The 8,122-nt window shown below is 39.7% G+C and overlaps 3 protein-coding genes and 1 non-coding gene across 5 annotated transcripts; 1 reads left to right on the forward strand and 3 right to left on the reverse strand.

Annotated features, from left to right (window-relative positions):
• The first annotated feature begins 132 nt into the window (after positions 1 to 132).
• LOC106328584 (kinesin-like protein KIF22) lies at positions 133 to 3,376 on the forward strand. The gene is made up of 11 exons (XM_013767060.1): positions 133 to 376; positions 469 to 637; positions 830 to 1,205; positions 1,293 to 1,498; positions 1,589 to 1,893; positions 1,969 to 2,032; positions 2,148 to 2,417; positions 2,575 to 2,621; positions 2,718 to 2,739; positions 2,862 to 2,924; positions 3,020 to 3,376. The coding sequence occupies exons 1-11, from the start codon at positions 183 to 185 to the stop codon at positions 3,134 to 3,136; spliced, it is 1,833 nt and encodes a 610-aa protein (XP_013622514.1). The 5' UTR covers positions 133 to 182; the 3' UTR covers positions 3,137 to 3,376.
• LOC106328585 (metallothionein-like protein type 2, MT2-22) lies at positions 3,287 to 3,875 on the reverse strand. Its single transcript, XM_013767061.1, has 2 exons — positions 3,751 to 3,875; positions 3,287 to 3,670 (listed from the first exon to the last, which is right to left on the reverse strand). The coding sequence occupies exons 1-2, from the start codon at positions 3,810 to 3,812 to the stop codon at positions 3,490 to 3,492; spliced, it is 243 nt and encodes an 80-aa protein (XP_013622515.1). The 5' UTR covers positions 3,813 to 3,875; the 3' UTR covers positions 3,287 to 3,489.
• Positions 3,876 to 4,649: 774 nt separating this feature from the next.
• Positions 4,650 to 4,722, reverse strand: TRNAK-CUU. The gene has a single exon. It is a non-coding gene; the product is annotated as a tRNA-Lys (tRNA).
• A 140-nt stretch (positions 4,723 to 4,862) lies between these two features.
• On the reverse strand, positions 4,863 to 7,624 carry LOC106333898 (protein TRM32-like). 2 transcript variants are annotated; one of them, XM_013772285.1, is made up of 5 exons: positions 7,459 to 7,624; positions 7,119 to 7,195; positions 5,594 to 7,030; positions 5,160 to 5,492; positions 4,963 to 4,980 (listed from the first exon to the last, which is right to left on the reverse strand). In XM_013772285.1, exons 1-5 carry the CDS (start codon positions 7,622 to 7,624, stop codon positions 4,963 to 4,965), a joined length of 2,031 nt encoding a protein of 676 aa, XP_013627739.1. The 2 variants fall into 2 exon arrangements, with proteins under 2 accessions (XP_013627738.1, XP_013627739.1); XM_013772284.1 differs by having other exon boundaries at positions 4,863 to 5,492.
• Positions 7,625 to 8,122: the final 498 nt, after the last annotated feature.

The raw sequence follows: 8,122 nt of genomic DNA on the forward strand, positions 1-8,122 counted from the left end.
AATGGGATTTAACGGTCTTTAAAAGCAAGAAGAGTGTTAGCGTTTGGATCAAACGCGCGATTGCATGAAACGTCATCGTAGGCCCATTAGTAAGCCCATTTAAAAAGTAGAAGGAGCAATTTCAAACAAACTCAAATTTTTGAAAACAACCATTTTCCCTCTCTCTCCATCACACAAGAGATATGGATTCGAAAACCACTCCAGTGAAACCCAACGTTTCGGATTCCCCTTCGATCTCGAAGGTTAGGGTCGTCGTTAGAGTTCGTCCGTTTCTTCCCTTAGAGATCCCCGACGTCCGATCGTGTGTTTCCGTAATCGACGGCGATGGTAGAGATTCCAGCGAAGTGGCGGTTTACCTCAAAGATCCCGATAGCTGGTAAGCGCCTCTTCCGATTTTTCCATTAGTCGCTTGTAAGTTTTCAATGAACGAAACTCGATTGCTGATTTGGTGATTGTTTCTGGGAGCAGTCGCAACGAATGCTATCAGCTGGATGCGTTTTACGGGAATGGCGATGAGAATGTGAAGCAGATCTTCGATAGAGATGTCAACCCTTTGATTCAAGAGATTTTTCGGGGTTTCAACGCTACTGTGCTTGCTTATGGAGCCACCGGAAGCGGAAAAACGTTTACGATGCAGGTCCGTTTGCTATAATGTCCTCTCATTTAGATTTTAGGGTTTATTTGGTTACCTGGATTAGCTTCCTCTTGTGAGATTTTTTGTTATGTTGAATGTGTTAGCTCTTTCTCAAAACTGTTTTGTGGTTTACTGTAAACTGCTTCCTCCTAAAGTCCTAATACTGAATGATATGTGGTTTCCACTCTGCCTCAGGGAACTGATGATCTGCCTGGACTAATGCCATTAGCCATGTCCACTATCCTGTCAATGTGCGAGGAGACAGCAAGTAGAGCGGAGGTTTCATATTATGAAGTTTACATGGACAGATGCCTGGATCTCCTAGAGGTTAAATCTAACGAGGTTGCTATTTGGGACGATAAGAATGGACAAGTTCATCTTAAGGGACTCTCTAGTATCCCAGTTAACTCCATGTCTGAGTTTCACGAGGTGTACTCATGTGGCCTTCAGCGGAGGAAAGTTGCACACACTTGTTTTAATGATGTCTCTAGTAGAAGCCATGGAGTGCTAGTGATCTCAGTATTATCAGAAGGGGGTGTCATTGGAAAAATCAATCTGATTGATCTGGCTGGTAAAATTTCTTATCATTTTTCAAGTATTTAATTCAAATAATAGAAGCCCCTCTTTATGTTCTTTATCTTTGACATGGCTTAAGCAGGTAGTGGAGACAATAGAAAGGGAGTCAATGAAGAAATCCGTCTACAAGAGAGTGCCAAGATTAACCAGTCATTATTTGCACTCTCCAATGCCGTTTATGCTCTGATTAATAACCTCCCGAGGGTGCCTTACAGGGAAAGCAAATTGACAAGAATACTGCAGGACTCACTTGGAGGAACGAGTAGAGCTCTCATGGTCGCATGTCTGGTAGGAAGAACTATTGCTGTTAATTCATTGCTTTTATCAGGACAAGTGGCTAATGTGATGAGTTTTTTTTGTTTGTTTTTCTTGTTTTAGAATCCGGGTGAATACCAAGAATCTCTTCGCACTGTTAGCTTGGCTGCAAGGTCAAGGCACATCACAAACATCATATCTTTGAATCCCAAGGTAGAGACTCCTAAGGTTAAAATAGATATGGAAGCAAAACTGCAAGCTTGGCTGGAATCAAAAGGGAAGACGAAAAGCGCCCATAGAATGATGGCACTACGTTCTCCCCTGATTGGTACAAATCAACCTTTATTTTCTCAAAGCTCGGTCAAGAAACTCGGCTGTCATAAATCAGCCACTGCAAGAAGTGCTAAACTTACTGGCACAGGGCAGAGGTAACCCTTTGAACGATTGTGTTCTTAATCTTCTACATACCATAGCTTCTTGCCTCACAATATATGCATACACAGGGACACATTTGTGGCTGTCAGGAACTTATTTGGTGGGGAAACTCCTGATGCTTCACATTTATTGGTATTCATTCTATTTTTCTGTCATCGTGGAAAAAACAATTGATCTAACCTGCTCTTGTTGATGGATTCCTACTTTAAAGCTTTACTCAAGTAATTGAGTTCTTTGAATTATCCAGGAACCAATTCAGAATCTGCACTTAGCTTCTCCAACCAAAGAAGATGAGAGAGACGCATTTGGCAAAGAGAGTCTGTTGGTATCTGAACTCACTCCTGTTCGAGAAGCTCTATCTCCGATAACATCAAATGCAAAACCAAACTCAGCTGATGGGTCACCTCCGATGCTCAAACCAATGACTCCAAAAACACCTATGATTTCTACAAACGCTGAGAATATGCAGATGAGTGGCACATGCCAGAAGTTCAATGCTTGGAGCACTAATGTGAAGGTACGAATCAATATTTTCCAAAACATGTGCTATTCTTTTTTTTTTAAACTGCAAAAACATGTGCTATTAGCCCTTTCTCAGAAAAAAAAAACATGTGCTATTCTCTTGACAAGAAACTAGAGATCTGATCTTTTTCGCAACTTCTTTCTTTTCACAGACGTCTCTCATAAGAGAATATGTTCACTTCTTGAATACAGCAAACATGTAAGATTAATCTCTATTCTCCGCTTCATCTGCCTCCTCGGAACCCTTAGGATGACACAAGAACTAACTTCATCGTTTATCTATTTGAACACTCAGGGAAGAGCTAATGGAGTTGAAGGTAAAAATCTACATGTGAACAGACTCAAATAGTCACAATAAATTCACAAAATCTATTATGCTTCCGTAGTCAAATATTTAGTTAAACTTCACATGACTCTGTTTCATATCTTTTGTATAAAGGGAATTGGACAGAAGATGGCTGAGTACATAGTTGAACTCAGAGAAACAAGCCCTCTAAAATCGGTATTACATTCACTCTTCTCCCCTCAAACTCTACATCTGAGAGCTGAACGTAAACTCTCGTTCATCTACTGACCAACTATTTTAATATTTAACAGCTTGCTGACTTGGAGAAGCTCGGTTTCACCTCAAGACAGGTACATAACTTGTTCAAAAGAGCCACAGAAGGGATTCTTGAGAAGTCAGTTTCTGCTACTACTACAACAACACCTTAGTTGTTCTGTCTCTACCAAACAACAACACTCGTTGGTTTTTTTAAGAACTTGTGTCGGAGTACTACATTTTAATGATTGTCAACTTAAGCTTTTGACTAGAGAGACATGGCTTGATCTTATGCTGTGTAGTAACTTTAAGTATCTGAATGAAACTTAAGACTCGGACCCATAATACTTTTGGCTTATATATAGTCGCAGAGATAAAGCTTACAGAGATGTCTCATGACCAAACCAAAAAAACACACACACAGAAGGACAAGACTCACTGTCACCGGCAAAACAACCGGAGAAATCAGCCATTATTAAACATAACATAAAGGTTTATTGCAACTCTTAGGGGTTTATGTGGTTATCTATTTGCAGGTGCAAGGGTTGCACTTGCAGTCAGATCCGCATTTGCAGGCATCGTTCTCGGCAACGAAAGTCTCGCCGGAAGCCTCGTACTGAGAGTTCATCGACGGAGCAACGCCGAGGACAAGAGTCTCAGTGGTGGTGGTCTCGCCGGAGAAGCTCAAGTCTGGGTACATTTTGTAACTGAACAAAGCCAAAAACGTCAAAATTAATAAAGTTTTTATCTCCAAAATTAAGAAAGGTGGTAAGAGTTGAGAGTTTACCCTCCGCATCCAACGCACTTGCAGCCAGCTCCGCAACCACAGTTTCCTCCACAGCAAGACATTTTCGAATAAGATTTTAATTTGCTTGAAGAAGAAGATTTTTAAACAACTAGTGATGAAATTAAATCCCGGAGGAGACTCCGTATTTATAGGCTCGTTAAGAAATTATAAACCGTCCACTTGTCGCCATCTTCTTCCACTGTTCCACTCGCATACGTAATCAGTTCAGACCAAATTTATAATTTCTTTACTATAAGAGTTAACAAATATACATTTTATGAAAAATTGGGGAAGAATTCATTATTCATATGTTATGTTTGGTCATAGTATAATGGTTTTGTTTTGATCAAAAAAAAAAAAAATGTATAATGGTTTTGTTTTCCTCAGGATTTTGGTATCAGTTTAGATTAAATTACTTTGGTTGATCCAATTTGAAAGCAAAAGAATCTCTAAAACAAGATGTTGCAAAAAGGAAAGTAGCGTTCGAAAGTTTGCCTTAGAGAGACTCAAGTCAAACTGAAGTGAAATTTCTCAACAAAACGATAAGCCAAACATGCTTGAGGGTGGGTCCATTATCGACCTTGTCCGTTCTATGTGGGTATTCGATTCGAATGTGTGTAAACTTAGGAGAACCATCCATATGGGAATATTGCAGTGTCGATAAGTTTAATCCCCTACAAAAAGTTAAAAGAGTGTGTTTGTATACGTACGTGAATAAAACAAAAAACATGTAGTATTATTGGGGGCATGTGGGTTAACCTAATCTCTAGTAGCAAAAAAACTAGCAAAGATTAATAAGAGGAATAATATTTGTATTTAGGGAGGAAACAGGAAACTATACAAGCTGTTGCTTTCCTTGTAAAAATTATTAGAACTATTCCAAAAAGCAACAAAGATGACGCCCACCGTGGGGCTCGAACCCACGACCACAAGGTTAAGAGCCTTGCGCTCTACCAACTGAGCTAGACGGGCATGGTTGTTTAGTTTAGCTACATTAATTTGATTGGGCATTTTAAAAATTACATACAAACACCGTGTTTTCTCTTTTATGTATCTTAAACTCCAAGCAACAGAACATCAACAACAACAACCCAAAGAAATGATTCGAGTTCTTAACAGGATACAAGCAGTTCTTCAAGAAGCTCCTCAAAGATCAAATCCTCAACTTCAATGCCAACACACTCACTCTCAAACTGCAAATCCATCCAGCCATCATCTCTCCTCAAATCCCTATTCATAATCTCATCAAATGACTCCTCATCGTGTGGCTTGTAACGCAAGTAAAATTTTATTCTAACCCAAACATCTTTCAAAACACTATACCCCACTGGCATTGGATGGATTCTACATAAAGTTGACAATTGCTTGGGACAGTAATGGTAAGACCTTTCGTAGATTTCGATTAGTACCTCGTTGATTAGATCAAAGAGAAGCAAGTGGTTGCAGTTACCACCACTTTCTTCTTCTTCTTCATAGTTTCTTGAACATTCTGGATCTTGGATCATACATCCTGCTATTGCTGCTGTGGCAACTTCTTCGTAGACTAATGGATCTAGCGGCTGGTAATCTGATTGCCACATTGAGAGAGATTCTGGTGCGTTGAAACCAGAGATCTCGAGAATGTCTCTTACATAGTTGAACTTCCCTTTATCTTGTGCTTCTATCTGGAGGTATTCGTCTATAGCTTCTGCTGTTATGCTTTCTAACTGTTTTCTTGTTTCACAAGTCTCTGTATCCCGATCGTGCCCTACCTTCAAATCTACAAAAGAAGAAAGTTTGTCATTAGTCAAAAACAAGAGACAAGAGGAAAAGGTGACTTGATGCTGAAGATACCTCGTGGGATGTGAGATTCATCAGAAGCATTTTCATCAAAAGTAGGATAGTCTCCTGATGATTCATACAAAGGTTTTGTTTCGGTTTCAACATCAACCGTAGAGGTTTCTCTGTCTTGTTCTGTCTCATCAGAAGACAGATCATCTGTAGTCTCTGGCATTTCATGTTCTGAAGACTCAGACTGATCGTCTGAGATCTCTGAAATGTCATCCAAACCATCTTGTTCCTGCTCTATTAATCTACTTGAAGTTTCAAAATGGCCAGGAAGGTCCTCAGTCTTCAAAGCATAAGGAGATTTAGTTCCAGGTAATGAAAGAATCCTTCCCAAGATCTTAGGAACTATCTTACAAGACAACGCCGGTTCCTCAGACTTTGAAATACTGTTGCTCTTTTGGAAGCTCTTTTCATACAGCTGAAGATATCTATCAACCGATCCACACAGCGACGATGTTCTTCCTATCTGCCTCGGTTTTGCGCCTTCCTTCTTAGTAGCAGAACAGTGAGACAAGATGTCTTGTCTTAAATCTTTCGAGAACCCGTACTTTCGAGGCACTTTGTCTAAGACAGCATCCATAGTGATACGGTGCTTCTCGCTCTTGTTCTCGTTGATGACATGCTTTATCTTTTGTCTTAGATCCTTGAAACGTTTGATCACCACTTGGTGGTTCTTTCCTCTCTTCCTCGTGTAACTAGATGAATCTTCATTAGCAAGTTTCTCCACTGCTCTGTGTTCTACAGCTATGGAAGGAGATGCTGGTGGTACATTACTATGATCATGAGTAGGAAAGGATCCTGATCTAGTCATGGTCTTGGAGCTAAAAGATTGCTCTCTCTGGAAATGCCTGGCTAGTGGAGAACCAGGGTCCTGCAGAACTTTTAACAAGAAGTTTCTGTTCATGTGTATCAGATTGAGAGCATCAAGACATGCTTTTGTCTGTCTAGGCGATGATGATGTATCATAATCCTCATTCAACTTTGGATCAGGCCAAGCTTCCTCCTTCTTCTTCTTGGAATGATCAACTGGGGTTTTCTCTAACTTGAAGTCTTCGCTGTCACTGTAGCTTGATTCCTCGGACATGAGGTAAAGAGGGTTCAAAGAACCAATGGAGGGTGAAATGGAAATCTTCTTGTCTGAGGAATCCTTGTCAGAAGATTCTCTTACTTCACTCAATGACTCCTTGTCCTTTGGGTCTGATTGGACAGGATAAGTGGAGCTTCTGTGGTGACGGCCTTTCCTCTTAGACTTGTCTTCTATTACAAGTGCCTTGATCAAAGCTTTCACAGACTTTTTGATCTCTGAATGTCTCCTTCTCCGCTTCTCCTCTGAGTTGAGATTCTTGGACTTGTCTTCTGAACTATGATTCCTTTTTGGCTTCTCCCCTGAGTTAGAAGAATCTTTGGACTTTACTGCAGAAGAACTAGGCTTCTTTGGTCTTTTCCCAGAGTCCTGATGCAATGAAGGCAATGCGTGAAAGGGGTTATAAGAATCTTCTGCCTTTATAATTTTTATGCTAAATTAATGCATATTGACTTACTACATTTGTGTTATCTTCCACCTTGCTTTTAGGCATACCATCTGGTGGAATTGTGTTATTTACTTCGTTTTTTGTTCCTAAAAGATATGGCATTATTAGTTTCAAATGCTCATGAAGATACAGCTAGGAACTGAGAACATGAAACAGAAGCATAGCATGCCTTGTTACTTATCTAATAATAGTAACATGGCTTCAAGCAGATACAAACCAAACCAAAAATATTTGAAGATTATGAAAAGTGTTTTTGAAATTTCAGTCTGATGAGAAGACTAAGACTGAGACAACACAAACCTATGGCACAAGAAAACGAGATTGAGATGTTAGAATCAAGTTTTCTTACCAGCAGAAGCACTTGGTCTACCACCGATGGGTCGTTTGTGAGGAAGACGCTTCTTGATGTAACGCCAATGGTTGTGCTTAAGAATGTCAAAGAGTCCCCACATGAATCCAGGATGGTTGTTTTGGATTGGGGAGCATGTCACTTTCTCACGCAAGTTCTTCCCCATTGTGCGAGCTGTGATCTTTAAAGAAAACTCAATCCAGGCTACCAAAATTTTATCAAACCTGGAAGCAAAGTTCCAAACATAAAGAGCATCAAAAATGTAGATTAGCACGTTGTACCTCGAAGGTCATCAAAAGAGGGATCCCAAACGAAATGAAACTCTCAAATGTAATCACATACGCACAAAATGGAGTTAATCTCTTCTTCTAAATCAAGATCCGATCAGATCATGACAAACAAATATCGGATTTTCAAAAGGCGTTTCAAATATAAACGGAGTTAATGCCGTTACCTTATTGATATGAATGTCTTTTATGATTTGTGTGGAGCATCTTCACGGTCGTCATTTCCATGGCGGGAGAGACAGACAGAGAGAGAGAGAGAGAAAATTAAAACTGAAGAGACAGAGAGACCGGAAGCGTGCGTAACATGAATTTTGAGAATTTGCCGTTTTGTATTATTTTATATAATTTAAATTAAAAAAAAAAAAAAAAAAAAAACA

The sequence above is a fragment of the Brassica oleracea genome, chromosome C3, assembly GCF_000695525.1.
Source record: "Brassica oleracea var. oleracea cultivar TO1000 chromosome C3, BOL, whole genome shotgun sequence".
Taxonomy (NCBI): domain Eukaryota; kingdom Viridiplantae; phylum Streptophyta; class Magnoliopsida; order Brassicales; family Brassicaceae; genus Brassica; species Brassica oleracea.

Excerpts from the sequence above, each read along its gene's own strand:
- LOC106328584 (XM_013767060.1), top strand. The coding sequence starts at position 183 with ATGGATTCGAAAACCACTCCAGTGAAACCCAACGTTTCGGATTCCCCT. Across the intron at positions 2,622-2,717 it reads TTCTTGAATACAGCAAACAT|GGAAGAGCTAATGGAGTTGA; the intron begins GTAAGATTAATC and ends TTGAACACTCAG. Across the intron at positions 2,740-2,861 it reads AAGAGCTAATGGAGTTGAAG|GGAATTGGACAGAAGATGGC; the intron begins GTAAAAATCTAC and ends TTTTGTATAAAG.
- LOC106328585 (XM_013767061.1), bottom strand. The coding sequence starts at position 3,812 with ATGTCTTGCTGTGGAGGAAACTGTGGTTGCGGAGCTGGCTGCAAGTGC. Across the intron at positions 3,671-3,750 it reads AAGTGCGTTGGATGCGGAGG|TTACAAAATGTACCCAGACT; the intron begins GTAAACTCTCAA and ends GGCTTTGTTCAG.
- LOC106333898 (XM_013772284.1), bottom strand. The coding sequence starts at position 7,624 with ATGGGGAAGAACTTGCGTGAGAAAGTGACATGCTCCCCAATCCAAAAC. Across the intron at positions 7,196-7,458 it reads TAGACCAAGTGCTTCTGCTG|GAACAAAAAACGAAGTAAAT; the intron begins GTAAGAAAACTT and ends CATATCTTTTAG. Across the intron at positions 7,031-7,118 it reads TGGAAGATAACACAAATGTA|GACTCTGGGAAAAGACCAAA; the intron begins GTAAGTCAATAT and ends TCATTGCATCAG.